We start from the raw sequence: 23,858 nt of genomic DNA, 5'->3' as shown, positions 1-23,858 counted from the left end.
GTGTGATGTAATCAATCTGCCAGGCCTCTCCATATTTATATTTCAGCCATCGTCCTCCATACCAAAGAGGTTTTGACCGTTTGGCTTGCTTGATTGCAGCACATGTTTCACAGTCATGAATAACCTGTGCTATAGTGTCCATGGTCAGGTCCACCCCTCGATCACGAGCCCATCTGTATGTTGCATCTCTACCTTGATGGCCTGAGGTGTCATGGGCCCATCGGGCTATAAATAATTCACCTTTATGTTGCCAGTCCAGGTCCACCTGAGCCACTTCAATCTTAGCAGCCTGATCCACCTGCTGGTTGTTTTGGTGTTCTTCAGTAGCCCGATTCTTGGGCACATGAGCATCTACATGGCGTACCTTTACAACCAGGTTCTCTACCCGGGCAGCAATATCTTGCCACAATGCCGCAGCCCAGATGGGCTTGCCCCTGCGCTGCCAGTTGTTCTGCTTCCATTGCTGTAACCACCCCCACAGGGCATTTGCTACCATCCATGAATCAGTATAGAGATAGAGAACTGGCCACTTTTCTCGTTCAGCAATATCTAAAGCCAGCTGAATGGCTTTTACTTCTGCAAACTGACTCGATTCACCTTCTCCCTCAGCAGCTTCTGCAACTCGTCGTGTAGGACTCCATACAGCAGCTTTCCATCTCCGATGCTTTCCCACAATACGACAGGACCCGTCAGTGAACAAGGCATATTTCTTCTCATTTTCCGGTAGCTTGATTTTTCGACATCCTCATCCTCATCTTCAGTCTTCTGCACCTTTGATGGCCGGTGTAGAGTCCGGGTAGTTACTGTTGATTTTCCGACATCCTCATCCTCATCTTCAGTCTCCTGCACCTTTGATGGCTGGTATGGAGTCCGGGTAGTTACTGTTGATTTTTCGCCATCCTCATCCTCATCTTCAGTCTCCTGCACCTTTGATGGCCCAGCCTCGTCTTCACTACGCCCAGACTTAGCAGAAGACTGTCTGCGTTTTAAACGACCTGAGCCTCTATACCATTTTTTCACCTTGTCTACAGGGGCAACTTGCACTGCTACAGCTCGTTTCTCTGACCCAGACGCAGGGTCTGCCACAGGGGTTGGAATACCCTCTGCGGGGTCAACTTGCACTGCTACAGCTCGTTTCTCTGACCCAGCCACAGGAGTGGGAGCAGCTGCACGAGCTGGGGCAGCTGCAGGAGCTGGGGCAGCTGCAGGAGCTGGAGCTGGAGCGGCTGCAGGAGCTGGAGCTGGAGCGGCTGCAGGAGCTGGAGCTGGAGCGGCTGCAGGAGCTGGAGCGGCTGCAGGAGCTGGAACTGGAGCGGCTGCAGGAGCTGGAGCCGGAGCGGCTGCAGGAGCTGGAGCGGCTGCAGGAGCTGGAGCTGGAGCGGCTGCAGGAGCTGGAGCTGGAGCGGCTGCAGGAGCTGGAGCGGCTGCAGGAGCTGGAACTGGAACGGCTGCAGGAGCTGGAGCTAGGTTGCTAGTAGCATTTGATGAAATTTAATCAATTTCAGCATTTACAGAGGTTCACTGGGGCAGTTTTGCAACCACTCTGACACCATTCTTGGTAAGTTTGCCCAAATCAGCAACTAGAAAATATTGATCGTGGGGTGAGGAAAGATGACCCTATCCCTCAAAACCGGTGTAAGGTCCTATCGATAACCCTAAGAGATGCTTTTCACATACATTTGCACTTGGTTAGACTGTATACAATATACAAACTCATCTAAGTTTGCCAGCCCAGCAGAAAACTTTCCATTTCTTTCCTGCAGATTAGCAAGTTAAATTACTCCCTTTATGTCAGCCAGCGAGTGCCAGCACTGACAAATTGGAGAACAGGGCTGGGAGGAAGAAGGGAGCCACCAGCCTAAAGCCATCCCACCTCTGGTGTCTCCTCCTCTCCCTCCAGCAGCTATCAGGACTTTTCCTGACTCATTGCAGATGCTGAACTGAGAAAAAAAAAAGTTTTAATTTTATATCCTTAGAAATAACACAATCCCATGCACTAGAGCATCAGACTATGACACCACATAGCAAACCGTGGTTTTAAAACCTAGCAAAGAAAATTATCAAGGCATTGCAAAAATGGCAGATGGAAGCTCAGTCACAGAGTTTTGTTCCACAGCAGCTGGTGGCTGCCTCCCTAATACACGGGGCCGAGGATCTCTTCCTCTGCCTGCACAACAAGCAGGAGATGGAGGCTTTGGGGAGCACCATGGCAAAGAGATACAGGAGGAAAAGCTAATGGAAATAAACAGTTTGTTGGATTCAGCAACCAGATAAAGATATGGGCAATAAGAGGGAGCACAGCTCTTCAAAAACAGATCACTCTTATTTCATTCAATGGCTTTATATAGTAGCTTATTATTAACAACTACAAGTTCAAACAGAGAAAGGGATATGCAGTAGAAGAACTCTTAAAAATCCTAACAACTGAGGAAAAGGACATGGAGTGTAAAAGAACTACAGGTAGGAGAGAAAAACAAACAGGAGAAGCTTACATGCAGAAGTGAGGCAGGTTGAAGTAGCAGGGGAAAATTAGCAGGATGGAAAAAGGCTGGGTTTTAATCCACAATGAATATTCAAGACTTTCTCAAATTCATGCTTTGGATGGAGATACACCGCAATAAGCAGCTCACAGAGGAACATGAACTGTGACATTACTCACTACAAATCACCACAGTAACCAAGCTGCCAATAAAGTCCAGCTTTTAGGCATCCCAGACCATTGCTTTCAGTTCACCAAGCAGATTTAGATTATTTTTTTTTTAGATTTTGAAGAGGAAAAAAAATATACAGCTTTATAGCAAAAACCTTTTCCCCATTAAGGTTTAAAAACAAAAAAAAAGCAAGCAAAAAAAGCCACAAAAGCAAACACACGCACAACATTCGCCCTCAAATCTAATCTGAAGAGAAAAATCAAGTACATTGGGTGGTGCTAAACGCACCTTAAAAATTATAATGGCTAGTGTTCTTCAGATGTTTGGTCAAATATACAAGAATTAAAACAGTTAATAAATCAGTCACAGGTGTGACTGATTACCTCTTCTTTCATGCAGGTTTTTTTCTTAAAGATGGTCAGTCACGACTGAGGAAGCACAGCATCCAGACCGCCACTGCCAGCATAGCTTGTGATGTTCTCGTCTATGAGCCCTTGAAGTAGTTCCGTTTCTGGAAGTGTTTCAGAAGTGTTTTCATTCTCTTGGCTATTTTTATTTAGATCTTCAAGGCTAATCATATTATCTAAAAACAAAGAAAAAAATCTAACTGCAGCCAAAAATACAAATTATATAAGATAATTTCAGGGATTATGTCAGGATAGAGTATTTGTAGAACAAGCTTTATTTCATCAGAATGCCCATGATTTTGCCACCTGAATGGCCTACCAAATAGACCAATTTTTTCAGATTTGTCTCTGACAGATGTATATACTTCTATATGCTACTTTTCTGCTTCCTGTATGCTCTCCAAGTGAAGACCTTCCTTTCCTCCTTTTTTGTTTAAAATAACTCCTCTCCTGTTTCAGACACCAAATCCAAGCTTCCAGCAAGCGACTATTGCGTATTTTTAATCTCATTATGCAGCTTATACTAAATTATACTAAACTAACATGGAAATCATGGAGCACGGAAAACAACCAGTAACCTTATCCTGTAATCTACACACAGCAGGAATTAATGCTGCCAGAAGACCCAGGCTTCCCTCGGACCTTGATATCTCTTGCTGTTCAAGAGCCTGACTTATTATTACGGTGGCAGTCTTTGGCAACCATTATGTTGAAGATGCTCAGTTTTTCAGAGAAAAGTCTAAAGAAAGACTTTTTAATGTTAAACTTCCTTCTGATCTGGAATCAGATAAACTTGAGCTAAATATTTGAGTAATGCTCTATGGGAAAGTCTGAAACGCAAAGAATTTCAGTACGTGCATCAGGGAACATGATGTGATGGCTCACAGGGACTGCAGCTCTGCCATACTATGTACGCAATCAACAGAGGCACATATTTATTTACCACATCCTACTGATTTTCACAGAGAGGAGTGTTGTCACTCATTCGTGCTGAAAATCTTTGGCACACTTCACTTCAGCTTTAACTATTTTCTCTGATCTACAACAGGCACTTTTTACAGGTTTTGTATCACAAAATACACTTACCAGCCAAAGCATTTCCGTTTTGCAATCCACTTGTTTTCTGTTTCTCCTAAAACAGATAATAATAGACCAGAGAAAAAGAGAAAATATGCAACAAGAGATTTTGTTATTCTGAGAGAGAACAAGGTCCATATTCTATTTTACAGTTTCTAATTCATTGCATTTACAGGATTTTTCTCCTTTCCACTACCAGACAGCACAGTGCTCCTTAAGTAAAACCAACCTTCACAAAGCAACAGCCACAGTGGGAAGGAGCAAAAAAAAGTAATTTGTAGGTAAGTTTCTGACTAGACAAGGAGAATTAGGCTGCTGTCAATCACTCAGTGACTTCTCTGCTACAGCCCTCGGTAGAAGTAGCCATGAAGAAACTAATGCTAGTGGAGGAGGATGGCACTCGCTTATACGATAAGAACATTAGGAGAAGAACAATTAGATATGGTAGGTTGTATTTAATGAACATAGGCCAAGGCGGGACAACAGCATCAAGGAAAATGTTTTTTATCTCCCTTAGCTACTTTGTATGCATTTCTGAAGCAAACCATTCAAAATCTGAACCCTACCATGGCCTGGAGCTGGTTCTGGAAATATTCAAAAGAGTACACAAAGCATCCATCTCCTCATTGTGAGTATTAAAAAACAAAGCAACTTTATTAGCAAAGAGCAACATCTTGCTTCATGAACTGAATGCTTCCTCTTTACACCTGGAATATTGGAAAGCCTTCCGAAATCCCCTAAAATTCGTACCTCCACAGAGGTCTTCCACAGTAAATAGATCATCTTTGAAACTTTCCAGTCAAGAGGAACTACATAATCATCTGGCAACAAGGATTCTGCAGAAGAAAATATTTTTGCAGTTGAGTGTTCAGATCTCTTCATAGCCAAAATATATCACTTTATTATAGTTTTTGCAGACTTAAGTACGTAGACTTTTTAAACTGAGCGGTTATCTACATGAGCCAGCAGCAAAGGCAAAATTTAGGTTTTACAGAATCTAAGGCCAGTGCACGGGAAGGGGCAGAGATTTGGTTTTGGTTTCTTTTTCTACGCAAAGATTTCCTACCACGCTTAAAGCTCCCCCACACCCTCCCCCGAAACACAGCACAAACAAGACCGACAGAAAGCTCTCAGCCTGTAAATTAAACAAAATGCAATTTCAGTAACAAAACGAACAAAATGTTTCTAATGTTTAATTAAAATTTTAATTACTTTCTAATATTTTAACTGCAACAACTCTTCACTGTTTAAGAAGCTGAAAAGAGATTCTTTGTAGGAGAGCAGTCTAAAATATGTCCTATGCTTATACAACAAACATCTAAGAAAATAAATCAACTAAATCTTTCATTTTTAAATATCCAAGGACATTTACTTGCCAAAAATTTTCCCCACAAAGTAATTTCAACAAAAATTGATGGCAACTGCCAGTCAGGTAAAATACTACAGTTTGACTGTGTACATCAATAAATAATAGCCTATTAATATGTAATAGGCCACAAAAAAGCACAAATGCTTTTGAATATGTGGGAAAACTGTGGTCAAATCAGAACATGACCAGTGTTCTGCATTGAGTATTCACAGTTTTGAGGGGAAAAAAACACAGCAATCACAAGCTGGCAGGGCTTCAGAGAGATATAAGGGAGGCTTTGTATCCCTTAAAGGTTGCTTCCAAAGGAAACTCATCTAAACACCAGAGAAATTCACTCAGAGAAGAATGACATTTGATGTGCTAAGCAGTCAAGTGTTTCTGAATGCCTGTTTTTTTTTGTTTGTTTGTTTTTGTTTGTTTGTTTGTTTTCCCCTGGCAGATCGCTTTTTTAAGTCATGGCCAACTCCAGTCCCTCCTAGACGATGGCATTTAACATCACAGACGTGAACGCCAAGTTTGGAGGAGAATAATATTATATATATAAGAGCTGAAGACATCACCAGTTCTTCATAGCTCTGTTTAGCTCTACATGCAAATGCTTTGGTGTGTGGTGCCAAACTGAGATAAAGCAGCACGGCAGGTTTCTTGGGCACCACCACAAGCCCAGTAGTGCTGCCAGTGGTTTGCCATCACCGTTCTGACATGTAGCAATACCATCAACTTTTACAATAAAAACAACAAATCTGGAAGTCACTTTTGGCGTACGGACAGAGCATAAGCTGCTCTTCAGCTGTCTGACAATTTTCACACGAGGGTACATGGTTAAGTTTAAATTCTATTGAAACAAACAGGTGTAAAGGACTATGTGTTCAAAATCTGGTCTGCATTTTTAAATCTATTTGTTTGCTAAATCAAAGTTACTGTTTTTTCACAGACTAAATTTGGACCAAGAAGTTGCAGGACTTTACACACAGGGAACACTGCTCTTTCACCACGCTGTACTGCAGTGATTTCCAAACATGCTTGTTGTTGCTGACCACAGCTCTGTAGTCAAGTCAGCCTGCAGTAATTTGGAAATCACGCTTGCCACGCACAACTCCTTTGAGGACTGATCCTACTGCTAACTTAAAATGTCTAAACTGAAAGTACAAAAGTATGACAAGTGGAGGTCTGGGAGGCAAGCATACTGTTACACTTCTTAATCGTGTGTGATTAAAAAGAAAGTATTGCCTATTAGCAAATGCATCCCCTTAGATTGATATGCACTTGGAAATTAAATTATATTCATTATATTCATTATATTCTGGGAAAGCATTTCAACCATGTCTAAGCCACACAGGGGTCTAGGAGAACTTTGCTAAACAAAGAAAAGGGAAGGCTACAATATTCACCAGGCAAAATAAAAAAAATCTAACAAGAGCATACATTTTGTGTCATATTTTCCACTTAGTTTTGTAATCAACACATTAAAGTCTTACTTGATATGATGCATTAAAACACCAACAAGAGCTTCATGCTTTGGATTTAAATTTGCTAAGCAAGTTTTACTACAGAGACCGCACATGTGAGGCCAAACCCAATAGGCCCTTAGACAGATACTGAAGATGACTTAGGTTTAAAAAAAAATCTCCAAAGCAGCAGTGATTCCTTTCAATAGGGTTAATATGTCTCTAATTGTTACCTGCAATGAAAATGAATATTTAATCACGCACACATATACATATATTTATATAGCAGTAGTAACAAGAGTATTACCCAGTGGAAGACCTGGAGAACCAAAGAGCTGCACAAGTTGAAAAGCAAATCCTATTGATAAGGGAAGTCCCAGAAAGCTAGTTTTCATTTTCACATCTTCAGTATCTTCAGATGGCTCTGGATCATCTGTTCTGTGCACATTTTCAACACAGCTTTCCAATACACAAGGATCTTCTGGATATTCAAAAAGGACTTGAAGAGAAGACAAAATATCTGGTTGTTTATTTGTAACCTCTGAAGAGGCTTGTTCATTCTCACTCTTTTTTTCATCAGCCACCTGCTGTTGCCTAACAGTTCTAGCTTGCTCCTCCTCTGTCCTGGAAGCTACACAAACACTACACGAATATTTTGGCATAGGAGAAGATTGTCCCAAACGAATATATGAAATATCTTGTAACAGAGAATCCACACCAGGGGTGGGCATGGAACAGGGTGCCTCAGGGCCACTGTAAGGTGCAGAATATTCTGGAAACTCAAGGTTTTTTTCATGTTCCTCTCCACGGTCTTGGTTTAGAAAGCTCTTTTGCTCCACTTCTAAAACACTTTTTGAAGGACTGTCATCTTTTAACGGGACTTCCTTCCCTCGCTCTGTACTACCAGCAATCTCTCTTGGTACATTAAACTTTGGTGCCAAGTTGACAATTCTTCTGCGTCTTTTCCTCCTTGACACAACTGGTGCAGCATCATTTTTTGGAACATTTACTTCACTCAAACCGCATGGGGAGGTGTTCCTGGATTCCCCAAGTGAACCCATGTGCATTTCACCAGCTGGAGATGCCAACAGACCATTGCTTATTACATTACCAACCTCCTCGGTTAATGGTACCTGGTGGTTTTCCTCTACCAGTCCTTCATTTGACTGATGGCAGTTTAGCTCTGTTGAACTGTTAGTATAAATCTGCTTAGGTTTCCTCACTTTTTTTTGTCTTTGTTCACCTACAGTCTCATCCTCAGACGAAGAAGAGAGAGAAACTTGTGTATCAAAGCCCTGCTGCAATTCCTTGGTAGATAAATTAATCGAAAAAAAAGCCCAGCCATTAGAGCAATTCTCTTCTGTTTTTAATGCACTTTTATTGTCTGTGTTACTATCAGGCACATCGTAATTTAGTTTTGAATTGGAACACAAAGAGATTTCTCTTTTTTCACCATTTAAACATAACAGTTTAGCTTCCATGTCAGGTTTACATGTAATCTTAAGTTCGTTTTCTGTGCTCGACAGCAGACCGTTATCTTCACAGTTGCGTTTTGGTTTTTGGATGGAATTTTTATCATTGTTTATTTTTAGGGAATGGCTCTTGCAAAGATTTTCATCGTGCCTTTGATTTGTTTCCTCAAAATCAAAAGCATTTTTGGTTAGGTTTACAGTACAAAAAGGTTTTACATCTATTAGAAGTGAACTGTCACTTTCTACAGGCAACTCATTTTCTAGTGCACTGCTGGACACAGCTGAGATATCAGGCACAGTGATAGGAGACCCTTCTTTCAAGAACCTTGCAAGTTCTTTAAGGCTTTCACGATCATCCTTCGTCTGTTCTTCACAACCTGTTACTGGATCCTCGGGACCTTCACCGAATGTAGACAAAGACTTTCTGTTCTCTTCTTCTGAATCATCCTCCTCACTTTCTGATGTTTCCTGGTCGTCTGGAATGAGATGAGTTGCTCCACCTAACTTTTTCTTCATGATTTCTGTATGATTGCCTTTCATTTTGTTGCTGCTTCTTCGCTTTTTCCTCTGCTTTGCTTTTGTCAATGGGTGCCCATGGTTCTTCTTTAAAATTATCCCCCTATGTGAAGAATAAATATATACATTTCAGCATTAAGATATTTGTGGTGTTCAGTTTGAAGTTTATATATTTTACATAATTATGATAGTCAAACACAGACTACCTGCTTTTTTAAACTGATAAAATCTCAGATAAGGGCTTTAATTTATTAAACAAACATATACCTTACTATTCAGAACAATCTTGAACATTTTAAATATAAATAAATATAGATCCAGTTTCATCAATTTAATTTTACTAAAAGTATCAAAAATCATTGCAAGACCAAATGATATGTTTCTGGATGTCTTTATAAATTATTTTTTAGTAATAGATACTACATACTAGAGTTTTAAGAGCTACTGCTATTCTGAAATGTCATGCTGAGCAAAAAGGTACAAAGTGGAAGAACTAGTAAGCAAATTTTACCCATTAAGATTAAATAGACTACAATGAGATTAGTTGGAATTAAATTCAAAATGTACTAACCAAAGACCTGAATAATGCAAATGTACAGCGACTACAGCAATCTCTGAGACTGCTCAACATATTATGAGTAAACACACTTATTAGGAAAAAAAATATTTCTCATTTTATTTGCAACAAAATAATACAGTACAGACAAATTAAGTCAGTTGCAGGCAGTTATTTAAAATTATTTTTGTCTGAATCTCTCACCAACTTCAGCAGATAGCAGCCATAACAATGACTTTTCTGAAATTTTGGTGTTAAGTCTGTTAAGTCTGCCACCTAACCCTGAAATGAACATGAGTAAGAAAAAGCCAGTCTAGAAATCTAACTTCTTCCAATGCAACCCTTAAAAGAGATCAGGTTCGCAAGGCTATGTTTCATCGATTATTGTATGAATCAGGGATATGCTGCTTTTCTGCAGTTCTTAGTTCTTCTTTAATTCTTTGTTCAGAATGGTACTTCATACAACACACTAACCAAAGGAGTAGCTAGAAGAGTCACAGGGTAAAATTAGTCATTTTCTGGGCATTCATATCTAACATGAGCTGTTTTAAGTAGAGTATTCTGAAATTCTCAAGTGAGGAAAATAAAAGGGGGGTGTGGGGGTTGAGTTTGCATGCAGAAAGCCAGAGACACTGGCCAGCGACCTGGGACTTAAGGTCATCTGCAGAGACCTTACGCTACCTATCCTTACCCTTTATTCATTCTTTAATTTATTCCTTGCTAGCACCAGAGAAATTCCTTCAGAACAGCCCCACAAAGCCAACCAACCTGCCCAAATTGCTGGGTTGGAAGCAGCTCGGCAGCCTTCTAGGCCTCTGTGTAGCCACAAAGTCACTTACCAGAACTGGATTGAAAAGCCCCAGTGCCTTGATATCACTGCAAAAAGCACTGTGGGTCTCAGAAAATACCTTGTTGGAAAGCACACACATTTTATTGCCCAAAAATGGCATCCAAATGAGACATCCTTCTAACAAATGGGATCTCCTCCAAGTTGCGGTATTTAAGTCTACACGGTGCTTTCCTCTGAGTAATGAGATCTGATTTGTAAAAGGGGAAATCAGCGGATCTTCAATACAGGATGCTATGGCTTACGTGGAGATGTTTTGTTAGCCAAGATGAATTTTGCCCTGAATTTTGCTTGTGATGCATTCCCTACTCTAAAATATGCTTCCTTTAAAAAAAAAAAAAAAGAAAAAGAAAAAAAAAAAGCATAAGGATTGAATAGATCTTATTTGTCTATTGAATCAAATGATAGAAGAGTGAAACACAATGTTAACGGGAGAGACTATTTTCTTACATGTAATCCATCTAGTTATACTAATCACAGGACATGTCTTAAATCCTGACATTAGCTTTCTTCCTCTTGAAAGGGAGCTTTTGAGAAGTGTTTTTAGAGAGGAAGTTCTCTGAAGTTCTCTAAACCATAAAACCCCTTACCAATGAAGTACAAAATAATATCCTATTTTTAATTGTTTTGAATGGGGTGGGGAATAACACATCAGACCTGAGCACCAGGTCCAAAAGAATTCAGTGTTGTGTCTAATGGACCTTGTGCTGCCATTACCAGCCCTGCAGAAATGACCACCAGACGGCCCAGGGAAGGCTGAAATCCAGAAGTCAAGGAGTGAACTTCTCCAGTTTTGGTGTTACAGGAGCTACCCTCTTGCTCACCACCCACCTCTCCCAGCTGAGTCAGTGCTGCTGTCCGTAGAAATCAACTTTACTACAGATTCAAGCATGTTGCTGTTGCCTAACTCCTTGTATATCTGACAACCCTTTCAGGATAATTCTGACAAAACCTTTCCCAGGCTAGGATGGCACACTGAGAGGTGTTGAAGAACTCTGCGGAAGCGTGAAAAAAAGTCTGAGGCCAGCACATTTACTTACTCTCCTCACCATTAATTCTGATTCAGGAAGCAAAAACTCACAGGAGAGGATTCACTTTAGGACTGCCAGAACAGCAGAAATAGATCCACCAAATAATGGGAGAAGAAAAGTGGATAATCCAGAGAAACCACCAGCTGCTATTGCACTGAAATTGTTGCGTGTCAAAATAATGATGAATGCAAACGTTGGTTCAGGCTGATGATTTAGCATACCTGGAAGTGTCATTTAATTCAACAGTAGCATTCAATAGTTCCTATTAGATACAACCACGACATTTCTATATGTTGGAAAAGTAAAATTTTTTGGGCAGTTCAGTGAAACTAGTTTTCTAAGGATTTGGATTTTCTAGAGAAAGGACAAAAACAAAAAGGGAAATGGTAGGCTCCTGAATGCAGAATAATAAACTTTATTATTCTTCACTATTCAGGCAAATAATTTGAAGAAAATACTACCCCTACAAAACACTGTAATGCACTGTGATGGCATAGCTGAAATTTCCCTGCTTGGGGTATATCCATCCATTATGTCCTTTTGCATGTAATAAAACAAATTGTCTACTCATTTTATTTTTATCTTAGTTCCTCCTCTTTCTGTCCGCCTACATGCCCTTTTGAAGAGTTTTCCCAACTGTAAAACCATATGGCACACAGCAAAAGTTTGAGAACCAGCATGGAGATAGACTTCTCTTCTTTACAGAGGCATTTGCTAGTAACTTGTTTTAAAGCACATACAACACACTCAAGGGGGAAGAAAAAAAAAAGAAAAAAAAAGTGCAGTTTCAGTTGTTATTTACATTTTTCCATATATTATGTATTTTAAAAACATACTTATGAAATGCAACCATTTAGTAATAAACAGATCTGAAAAAATGTAATAGTATTTTTGCTGAAATAGGAATTCACAATACTTTGAAATTTCTCACCCTACCATTTAGATAATATTAAAAGCTTTTTGCCGTAACTCTATTACATGTGACTTCCAGGTTGTAATTTAATGCTCAAATTAGCACTTGCAGCCTAACTGGAGGCAGTGCTCCGATGACACTCTTTACCAGAGAAACAAACACATTTTCATGACAGCTGCCTGAGGTAGAACATGCAAAGAAAACAATTTAGACAAGTTAGCAATGCTTTTTTACTGGAAAATGGCAAAATCAGGAAAAAAATATTTTTTTTTAAAGTTCATTGTAACAAACTTCAGCTCTAGTTTAAGCTGATGTCTGCTTGATACAAAAAACATGTCTGCAGGCATTCCTGTAATAACGTGTAGAGGAATTGATAATTAAAAAAGCAATTCTATATGACATTTAGCAATGAGGTACATGCTCTCTGAGAAATTTATACTATCACTAATCTCCAAAGACTCCGGAATGGATTTTCATTATCAGAGTTACAGTAAAGCTGCTTATATAAAATGGTATCTACTGGGATACACTCCACCTTTCTTACCTTACAATAATATATAACAAGTCCACAAACACTGTTGAATTAATGTCGAATGAACTCCTTGTGAGCTAACTTTACTTCAAAAACAAAGAGAAATGGTAGCTGTAACTTTGGAGTAACAACAACAAAGAGAAAAATTCATAGTGCCAGCCTTCTTAGTTGCATATCACAGAACCACTGAATGGTTTGGGTTGGAAGGGACCTTAAAGCCCACCCAGCTCCACCCCCCTGCCATGGGCAGGGACACCTCCCACCACACCAGGTTGCCCAAAGCCCCATCCAGCCTGGCCTTGAGCACCTCCAGGGATGGGGCACCCACAGCTTCTCTGGGCAATACCTTGCCTTTACTTAAATGAGTGCTAAAGCTGCAGTTCCTCAAAGCCAAATAGAACATTAGTATTAGGTGATTAAGGAATTGGAAAAAAAGACATGCAAAATAACTTTGAGCCTGACACCTTAAAAAATAGCTCCTCAGCAATACAGGGCTTCTTGAAATTCCATTAGACAGATGAGCATCCAACTTAGCATTTTAAATCTGTGCTTTTCAACAAGTCACCCTTTCCTACTTTGGTCTAGACGTTGGCCGTGCACTTCCTCTGACACAAGTCCTGTGAGGAGCGGCTGAGGACACGGGTTGTTTGGTCTGGAGAAGAGGAGGCTGAGAGGAGACCTTATTGCTCTCTGCAACTGCCTGAAAGGAGGTTGCAGTGAGGTGAGTGTGGGTCACTTTTCTTAGGTGACAAGTGATAGAAAGTGAGGAAATGGTCTCAAGTTGCACCAGGGGAACTCTAGATTGGATCTCTGGAAGAATTTCTTCACGGAGAGGATGATCAAGTATCAGAATGGGCTGCCCAGGGAAGTGGTGGAGTCCCCATCCCTGGAGCTATTAAGAGACATGCGGACATGATGGTTAAGGACATGGTTTAATGGTGGACCTGGTAGCATTAGGGAGATGGTCGGACTCGGTAATCTTAAGAGTCTTTTCCAACTTAAATGGTTCTATGATTCTGCTACCTGTCCTACCCACCTGTCTCACCCTCTTTTTGGGTGGATTTAGCTGCCTGAGCCAGCACGGAAAAGAAAGCAAGTACTTAATTTTATTGTTGAGCTGATTCAACCCACCAAAACAAGAAGTAAAATAAGTGTCTAGCTAAGAGTAAGGATGTGGTAGGAGCAAGGTAACTCCTTTCAGCAGCAGCAGCATGTTGGGATGCCTCACAGCCCACCTTACAGAAATTTACCATACACGATTCCTAAAAAACGTTTGCACATTCCAGTGTTGTAAATTGATGCTCCCCACTCCAAACCAGTAAAGATCCTACTAACTGGATTCAATCTAAAGAAAGTCGCTACTTCATCTCCCAACAGCATTGCCAGTAGTAGTGAGAATTAATCTTTACAGAACATGCTATTTCTTCACAATGCTCAAAGAGCTACCCCAATCTTTACCACTTCTGCAGGACTGCTGTTTATACAGTTCCACACAATATATGATCAACCATCAGATTCCTGCCATGCTGTAGTCCAAACACAAGAGGCAGTGATCTAGAGAGTACACAGACAAAAGCATACAATTGCTTTGATCACAGCATCTCTTGAGAAGCTGTCCTTTTAATCACATCCATGTGTAAGTTCACCCCTTCATTTCAAAGTAAAATGAACAAACAAAAATACAACTGACCCCAAACTCCAAAAATCTCAACTGCCTGAGGTGCTAGACATAGAAATTCAGTTTTCATATGATGGTCCATTCAGTCCACAAGATGTTTTGGGTGGAGTGATTGAACTGATCCTGTCTGCCCAGTTAATGAAAACCACCACTGTCTTCTGACTGAAAGGGCCAATCTCCTCTTTTGGTTCTTTAGTCATGGAATATGTTGATCAACATTAAGGAAATCTATCCTGAATATACCCATTAACATACATGTACACACACATACGCACTGAGTACATTTCTGCCCAGTATCACACATCTGCTTCCTGAACAAGTGAAAACTCAAAAGCCACTCTCAACCTCATTTAGGTGCCACAAATATCTCACCTGACACAACCCAAAATACTAACCAGAACATAAAACAACAAAGAGACAACAGGTACCGATGGATGCTAACAGAGAAGAGACACTGGTTTTTGTTTTACTGGATTTCTCTGCAACATTAAGTAGGGCTCAACATTATAAAGCAAAAGGAGGAGAAAAAGGACCCAATGAAATACTACAAGTGATCTGAATCCATCTTAAAGGGATGCAATTTTCATTTAAGCTCCCTCTCTGAACATTTAATATGGATGCAGATGTCAACAGTGTGCACTGGAAGTACAGCACAAACCACGTTTGCAAGTCTGATAACATTTCTACAGTAACAGCCCTATTAATTGGATGATATCAGCTCAATCACAAAGACAACCTATTTGAAATTAATCCAGGCTAGAGAAATATGCTGCTTTGAGAAGTCGTTTGAAGACACATGAACTATTGTCAAATGTACACTGGTTAATAAAGTTTGGTGTAATCTGCTGTGCAGCGCTGCTCCTTAATTTATTATTGATATAAAGACATTTCTATATAAGATTTTATGGAACTCTTTCTAAAACAGGATATAAAAATCCCACTGTCCCACACAATGAGCAATCTGTGTTTTGCATTATTTTCTGGACAAACCCTAGCACTATTATACATCTGGATGTGAAGCAATTAGCTCTCACAAAATCCTAAGCACTTTCAGCAGTAGCAGAGCACACTTTAAATACAACATGCTATGAAGTTGGCGGTCCAGGTTGGAAACCATCAGCTGAAGCACACTGAGGTGAGGACTGCAACTGACCAAACATCATCCATTGCAAATGCAAAGCCCACTTGACTAACATCCAATTCACAGATATTGAAAAAACATGCACAACTATAACAGATCACCTTAAAAAATCTCAGCCTTTTTCATTCAAAATTAAAACAATGTTAGAGATTTATCGTATAGCACAAATGTATATAACCTAAGTAGTTCAAAAAATACAAGACAGTATCGAATCTGAGTGGATCCTTGATTTTAGAAGAAATAAGATCTGCATTCAGAAATTAAATTCTGTAAGCTGCCTCACAATCCATTTCACAATTCCTCTCCCTTACAATCTACTGCTTTTCAGGCATGTGCTTATGCAATTCTGCTCATGCAGCTCTGCCCGAGAAAAGGCAGATTTGCTGAGGCTCTCATGAGATCGTGAAATAAAACATGTCTTACAATGTGGTCCACAAATAAGACACTTTCCTGACCCTAATTCCTGAAAAATATCCTTACTGTGTACAAGCCACTTGAAGTAAATAAATAAAAAGCGCTATTTTTACCAAAAAAAATAGAGAAATACGTATTGTGATGTACTGTCAGTACTTGGATACATATATAACAGCCATCAAAACCAGAATTTAGTCATAAGCAAGCACAACAAAAAGGTCTTAAAGTCAACAATCAGATTTACAGGGTGAAGCGTTGGCCTTTCTTCTTGAGGCATATTCACACAGAAAACAGATGTAAAATGAAGTTTTAAGACACAACCAAAATCAAGTTGATGAAAACCACGGGTGGGAGTGTCAGGAAGCAACAGAAGCACAATGAAAGCAGAATGGACTATTTGGAGGTATGCAATAACCTATTTTCTACTAGGGACTTTCAGTGAAAGATAATAGATTTCAGCTGTATTTAAAATAGCTTCCATCAACAAAACTGTAGCAAAGACATGTAATTAAATATCTACAGCACAGACTGTACTCCTGAGAACAAAACACAAGAAGATGCCACAAACTTCATGAGGCTAAGAGAAGAATGGATGAAGAGAAATAGATAGTATGACAAAAAGTACTACTGTCAGCAGAACAGGAAAAAATTCAAAAGGATACCTGGGGGTGGGGAAGAATTAATAATCTCACTTTTTAAATCAGCGTCAGCTTAAGCTGAGGCATTAAAAAACAAAACAAACAAAAAAAAGAGAATAAGGTGTAGCTCTGCACACAAGTTGATAGTTCAGGGAAGGAAACAGAAGGGGGAAATGGCTCCAGAATTACAAAGCAAACTATAGCAAAAACACATAGGGTAGAGAAGATCATGCCAAATCAGAAAGGCAGAGTTTCAGAATAAGACAAAAAGGGGGGAAAGAAAAGTTGCAAGAGGAATATAATAAAGAAAACAGTAACAGCAAACATTAAGTACCCAACCTATAGCCTAGATGATAGCAACACTAAAATTTACGTCTAACTGCAGAGTGTTGTTATTGAGAACAGTCACAGTAAGTATGAGGCTTAATCTGAGCATCTCAAATGCTGTGTGAAATATTGAGAGCTACATAACATTCAATTATAACGTGTATTTTCCCGACAGTATTGCATCTTTTTGTAAAAAACAAAATAAAAACAAATCTCAGTACTTTATCATACTGGCCTTTCACCTACTACTTTTGTGTATTGATCTTTCTCCTTTGGTATATCATATGGGCTAAGACTGATATGGGCTAAATAGTTCTTTTGATATCCTGGACACTGCTATTACTATATCCATTAAAGTAGAATGATTTATGCCAGAAAGGGCCTCTGGAGATCATATGGTCCAACATCCGCTCAAAACAATACCAACTTAGACCTTGCTGCTCAGTGCCTTGCCCAGCCAAGTTTTGAATGCTCCAAGAGTGGAAAATTACACAACCTCTGGGGAAACTCTGCCTCTGTCTCACCACCCTCACAGTGGATTTTTAAGATCTAACTGTAATTTCCCACGCTGCAGCTTCTGTCTGTTGCTTCTCATCTGAGAAGAGCCTGGCTCCACCTTTATAGCCTCTGTCCAGCAGAAGCAATCTCCTCTTGAGGCTGAACAGGCCCAGTTCCTCTCAGCCTCCCCCTGGGCACCGTGTGGCCCTCACCTCCTACTAGGAGCAGGGAGCTCAAAGCTGGGCCTTCTCAACAAACCAACCAGCCAAAAGACAAACTCATTTCATCTCTTTACAACTCACTTCCCTTCAGAGCAGTAGAAAGTTAACCCATTGTCAGATCTCTTTGCTCACAACAAAGCCTCTCCTCAAGATCTAGGACCAAAAAGGGCAGCGCTATGGACATAACTTACATTATTAGGAACAAGAAGTCATTCTAGACTGCTGGAATGAAACAAAAACATAGGATGAAACCCAAAGCTTTAACTGTGCTTTCAATATATACATATATACAATATGATTTATTCTCCGATATATAATAGTTTTTCTGCACAACCATGAGCACAGTCTCGTAACTACAGGTTTCAAGAAGTGAAAATAGCTTTGAAGTTTTCTCAGGTATACTTCATTGAATGTTTGGAGCATGTACCAAAACAGTTTGATCTATAATCTGCAAATGTAGCTCAAATATGTACGCCTGTCTTGCTCCAGGTAAAGATCCAATAACTCTGCTTTTGTTTTCATGAGTCCTGGAGAGCAATGTGTTCACCTTACAGAGTGAAGCTATAAGGAAAAATGCAAAACAAGGGAAAAGTAATATGGCCCAATCCACTCCAAATAAGGCCCATGAGCCATAAGAAACTCCTCGTGTTAAGAACAAGGTGTGAGAAAGCTGTTCAGGAAGTTGTTATAGAGGTTAACAGTTATCTGTGGTAACCATAGGTTACCAAAACTGATGGGTAGAGGAATAAAAATGATCATAAGTATCATGAATGAAAGGACAGCCAAACAGGATTATAGCCCCATAACTAATTTCTAATGATACAATAAACCCCTTAGAAATATTATGCCAAGTTATTTAACCTGTCAGCTAAGGCAGAACTTTTTAGTCTGTTAGTAATTTGAGAGATCAAACAAAATCTACTGAAGAATTAATGTTTGTTCGTTTTTAATCAGTAGTTACATAACATGTTCCGAAAATTGTGCTCAGAAAATGTTTGTCTAGTATGTTTTCAGAAATCCTACAATACTCACAAAGTTAGCATCAGGCCAATACATGAAAAGGACAAACAGGACGACCACATGATTACAAAGCAGCCACTCTTTACCAGTTTGAGGGACCTCATGAGAAAAGTTGATGCTGAATTTAAGTGACAACTTAAAAATGCAAAAATATTTAAAACCATAAAAAGGCTGCAAGTACGACTGAGAAAAAATTACTTCACAGACACAATATATGCTGACTTGGCAGAACATGATGTTACAGCAGCACGATATACCAGTAAAATACACGTTAAATGGTCAACGACAGCCTACCTGAGGAAGGAAGTAGCTCTCGATGTGGAAACAGCATTATCAGCTAAAAGGAAACTGCAAAGACCCATTCCAGATGCAATACTTTTCAAACACTAGAGAGTTTTAATCTAACAAATAACATTTCAGCAAAACCATACTGCTCTTGCTTTTATTTCAAAAGGATGAAAAGATAAAATATTGAAAAAAGGAAAAAATATTGAAAAAATGTCACTGTAGAAACAGTGAGGTGAAATATTTCCACACATTTGACTTACATGAAACAGCCAAACACTCTTAAATTCAGTATTTGATTTCAATTGTATGAACTGCATTTCAACACGATGTTGTCTTACTGCTACTTACTGGGAGGTGTAATACAGGCCTGTTTTCTTTCGTATGGAAACCCCTCAATTCTCAACATACACCCTGTTGTCTCACCCCCATGATGTACAGCAGAGAGGGAAAGAATTCCTTCCAGGAAATGTGCTTGCTAGGATGAAGCAGAAGTTCAAAACTACAGCTATCATACACAGGAATGTGAAATTACAAAAACACTTTTTTTTATTTCCCTAATTCACTGAAAATGAATCATACTGGTCAAAAAAAAAAAGCCTGACATCCTAAATTACATCATGAAAGAAAATAATCATATACAAATGTTATCAAATGTTATGGGTCTCACCCCAGTTAGACAAGCCTGATCTTCAGTTATCTATTAACAGAGAAAGAAATAAATCTACCATCTCTGTAGAACATTTCAAGAGAGAGAACAAAAAAGAAAAAATCTTGGCTTTCTTCTTTAAAGAAAAAAAGCTTAAAAAATACCCTGCATAGTAAAATAGATTAGACTGAATCTAAAAAGGACATGGACACCAGAACAGAAGACAGAATTCCTAATAGGACACCATTTAATACTTTTTTTTTTTTAAATGTTGTTACATTAGAACGTCTAGTGTTTTATTATTATTATTTAGATGTAAAAAAAGACAATCACTAAATCATCTGTCAAAGCTTTTAATACTTTAGGAAATAAACTAATAAAACAAGAAACAGAGCAGTTAGATTAAGCAATAAAACTAGAGCTCTTTCTTTTTCCTTTATAGCTATATACAATTACGTGTTGCTAACTGCTATCAAATTATGTATGTTCTGCAGACTAACTCTGGTTTAAATTTCACGCTTAGAAGAGCAGGGTGGTAAAACTACAGCTAAGCATCTTAACTCTTCTGTTTAAATTTACTTACCAAATCTCACTAGCTTGAAGTATGCAACAGATACTTAGAATCTGCATTTGTAACACTATTATTTCATCATACACTATGAACTAGCAATTTACTAAAAATCAAAAACAACAGAAAACCTTAATTCTAGGTATATTGTTAGTATGGGTGACAAATTAATAGGTGTATTGCATAAATGCTATGCCAGACAGGAAAAATATCTAGAGCCCAGGTCTAACTGAAATAGGAGTTCTTACATTTCTTGTATGTACTTTTTGACAAAATAAGTCATTTTGAAATTTTTAAATGTTAATAAGTCATTTTTGAAATTCATTACCTGTAATATGTATTTCACATCCTCTCTTTATTGCTTTTTTTTTTAAACATATAAATATTGTAGTGTAATATGCCATCATGGATGAAAAGAAATCAACTTCTCTTTCAGAAACACATATTTCTAGTTAGTAGCTTAAGCCACAGATGTGAAACCCTCACGAAATATATATAACAAAACAAAGATCATGTGTTACACAGTAATGGCGATTTCACCTACCATGGACTTACCTTGGAATACAGCTTTATAGATTAAGCAGTTTACAGTAAGTGTTTGATACTCTGACAAGTTGCAAAGCATTCTGTTCTTGTCACATATCCCTTGGCAGATAGCAAGCCTATACTGATCAACGTGCTTCACATATCAGAAATACTCACCATCCATCAACAATTTATTAAAAACATACATATAACACAAATATGCTGCATCCTTTTAAAACAGTCTTAATTCCTATCTACTTAAATACTAAAATTCAGTTAAAGAAAACATAAATATCAAATAAGAATATTTCTAAAAAAATCTTTCAAAAAACTGAAGACAGAGGGTACCAAAAGATATAACGCCAAATTTCAATAATCACCTTTTTTGTCATATCTTAGCACACCGCCTGAATATCACACATAATTAATAAATTTTATCACTTTATTATGACTTAAAAGTCATAATAATTATGATCATGTGAGTAAATAAAATGAGTCTCTCTAAAACCTTTTCATCTTCCTCTCTGTTGAAATGTAATTTATATTTAAATATAAAAACTTCAGGATAATTGAAGTATTACTGACCATTGACAATGATTTCCATGATTCTCCTGAGACATGGAAAAAGATGACTATGAAAACTAAAATACAGTAAACGCAATTGGTATGAATAATATACAACAAGGTAAGATCATTAATATAATTGGAAAGCTGCTTCTTTTTAATACATAAACAGTAGTTCAATATATTAAGAAACTGTGCACTATTTGAAATAGATTATTTTTCAAATAATTAAAACATTACTGAAATGTGAAACTGCATACTTCGACTCTTACAGTTTAAAAAATCTTTTATGAAAATGTTATTCTAGATATACATTAAATTGTACAAATGTAGACACACAGTAGTTGTATAAAACCACAGAAAGATAATTCATTATATACCCAGATTTTTATGTTACTCAAGACTTAAAAGATGAAGCAATTTTTAGGGCCCACCACAGAAACTCCCAATAAGTTAAAAAAAAAAAAAAATCATGCTGGCTTCAGAATTTTCAAAATTCTGATGACTATTGCACCATTATAATAGTAATAATAATAATAACTTTAGTTATGTTTTCACATTCTCAACAAGCCTTCCTATTCAAGACTTACTCATTTAGTGTTTAAGGATGTCAAACATAGTTAGACCTGAAGATAGGTTATTTCAGCTAACAGGTTACTAGCAATGCTCATCTGAATAAAAATCACAAAAGCTTGAAAACAAAAACTGTTGCATTGAACTACTAAAACAACTTCGAAGACAAACGTATTTTATTAATACAGCAAGCAGTTAGAAAGCAAGCGAAGTCAAAACTTATGAATTCATCAGGTTTTAAGCGAAAAAGGATAAAAATTAGTCAATCTCCATGCTGTCTCATTCGTTGTTATGCGCTGAATAACAGATCACATTGCCTGTGCCAAAATTAAGAATGTAACATGGTTTTACAGAACTATCTCCAGTATTTGTATTGAATTGATACTTCCAAGTACTTAATTTTTATCCTAGATGAAAGAAATTGCCTTAGAAAGAGCAACGAAACTGGCATTTGTAGTGAGAACATTTAGTTTAAGTACAAAAAGAGTTGGTGGTGCACAGACACAATCATACTCTACATGCTGCTACCACTGAGAATGAATAAATAAATTAAAGAATTGAGGTTACAGAGTTTAAGGCTGGTGAACACTGTATTAACAGAACGCTGCTTCAGCTGAGATGAGCTTCTGAGACAAAAAGCCAGAAAATACATGCCAATAGCTTGCCAATTGTCAATATATACCAATTAAAACAAAAGGACAATCCAAGACATAAGTGTTTTCAAAAAGATCTCATAAGAGATAAAGAGTCTCAATTAGAATCATTAAAATCAACTACTACATAAATAAGCTCTTCTTCTGGGCTTTAATTCTGTTTTAAAAGGTATCAAATAGGACCTCTTTAAAAAAACTGTTCAACAGTTACTTGTTATATGAAAACATCATGTCTTAAGTTTAGGAAGGAAGACTGCTATACCTCATACTATATCAAATATTTTACTGAAATCAAAGTTATTACAACTGTAATAAATATATATATTTTTAAAACATTTAATTTACAATTTTATTTACATGCAAGTCCATTAAAGGAACAACCTCCAGAAGGGAACGGTCCTGAAACAGGCCTATTTAAAACAGAAAATCCACTACTTTATTGGAGGTGATGATGTGTTTTAGAAGGGCAAGTAACAGATTTTTGTAACTGACTGCAACTGTGTTATCGGCTACTGGAAATAGTGAAAGAATTCCATGAGTCTGTATTGCCTCCCCACCTATGTCTTCGCTGCAGAGGTGGCCTTTGTGTGTGTTTGTGAGGAGGTGCAACTGAATTCATGACAATAGGTATGGATATTTGATATTCGTATCGTTCCAACATCTGAGCAATCTTCTCACGAGTGACCCCATGTTTATTCCTCCTACAAAAATAAAAACTTGAATAAATTGTCTGGTATGTTTATGTTTACAGTCTTTAAAAAAAAAAAACTACTTTCACATTTTTTTGTTCTTGCTTTTCATATCTATAAAAAACAGTTGTATTTTCCTGCATTACTTAGCAGTAAGCCTTAGATAACTGAAAAACATACATTCAACTAAGTCAAGTGATTGCATACATTTTTAAACTAAAATGCTGTGACATTTGAAATTTCAATTTCATTACACTGTATTCTCATTCTCCTAATATTCAACGTGTTTGTTTTTTTTTTAACAATTCAACACTGAATATATTAAACAACAGAAAACAATTACAGCCTTTCTTCTTCATACAGAAATGTGATGTTATTCACCAGGAAAACATACATAAATAATTCTAGAAAGACTTTATTTTGTTTATTCATCGAATTTTGCATTGTATACTAGCTAATAGGTAGAAGGAATAATGTGTTATAGACTATTACTTATGAAAGCAATGTTCAAAGAAACAAAAAGAAATGGAACTACATGGTATCAAGACTTAATGACAGAGTATTTCTCATCAATAAATCTCTATATAAAATGAGGA

At 37.9% G+C, this 23,858-nt stretch overlaps 1 protein-coding gene across 7 annotated transcripts in view; it reads right to left on the bottom strand.

Moving 5' to 3' along the window:
- The window catches only part of N4BP2L2 (NEDD4 binding protein 2 like 2), a 50,708-nt gene that overhangs the window by 5,793 nt on the left and 21,057 nt on the right, over positions 1-23,858 (bottom strand). For 4 of the 7 annotated variants that reach the window (XM_083810339.1, XM_083810338.1, XM_083810342.1 and 1 more), the window contains 5 exons: positions 23,131-23,274; positions 7,260-9,043; positions 4,886-4,971; positions 4,145-4,190; positions 3,035-3,234 (listed from right to left, as the gene is read on the bottom strand). In XM_083810339.1, the coding sequence (XP_083666465.1) occupies positions 3,074-3,234; positions 4,145-4,190; positions 4,886-4,971; positions 7,260-9,043; positions 23,131-23,274 (2,221 nt within the window). In that variant the 3' untranslated portion in view covers positions 3,035-3,073. Of the gene's footprint in view, positions 1-3,034; positions 3,235-4,144; positions 4,191-4,885; positions 4,972-7,259; positions 9,044-22,078; positions 23,275-23,858 lie in introns of those variants that run through there. The other 3 variants (XM_083810340.1, XM_083810341.1, XM_083810344.1) reach the window with 3 other exon arrangements.

Source organism: Anser anser, assembly GCF_964211835.1.
Source record: "Anser anser genome assembly, chromosome: 1".
In the NCBI taxonomy this organism is placed as follows: Eukaryota; Metazoa; Chordata; class Aves; order Anseriformes; family Anatidae; genus Anser; species Anser anser.
The sequence above is the reverse complement of the archived record's forward strand: the minus strand, read 5'-3'. Positions and strand labels throughout refer to the sequence as shown.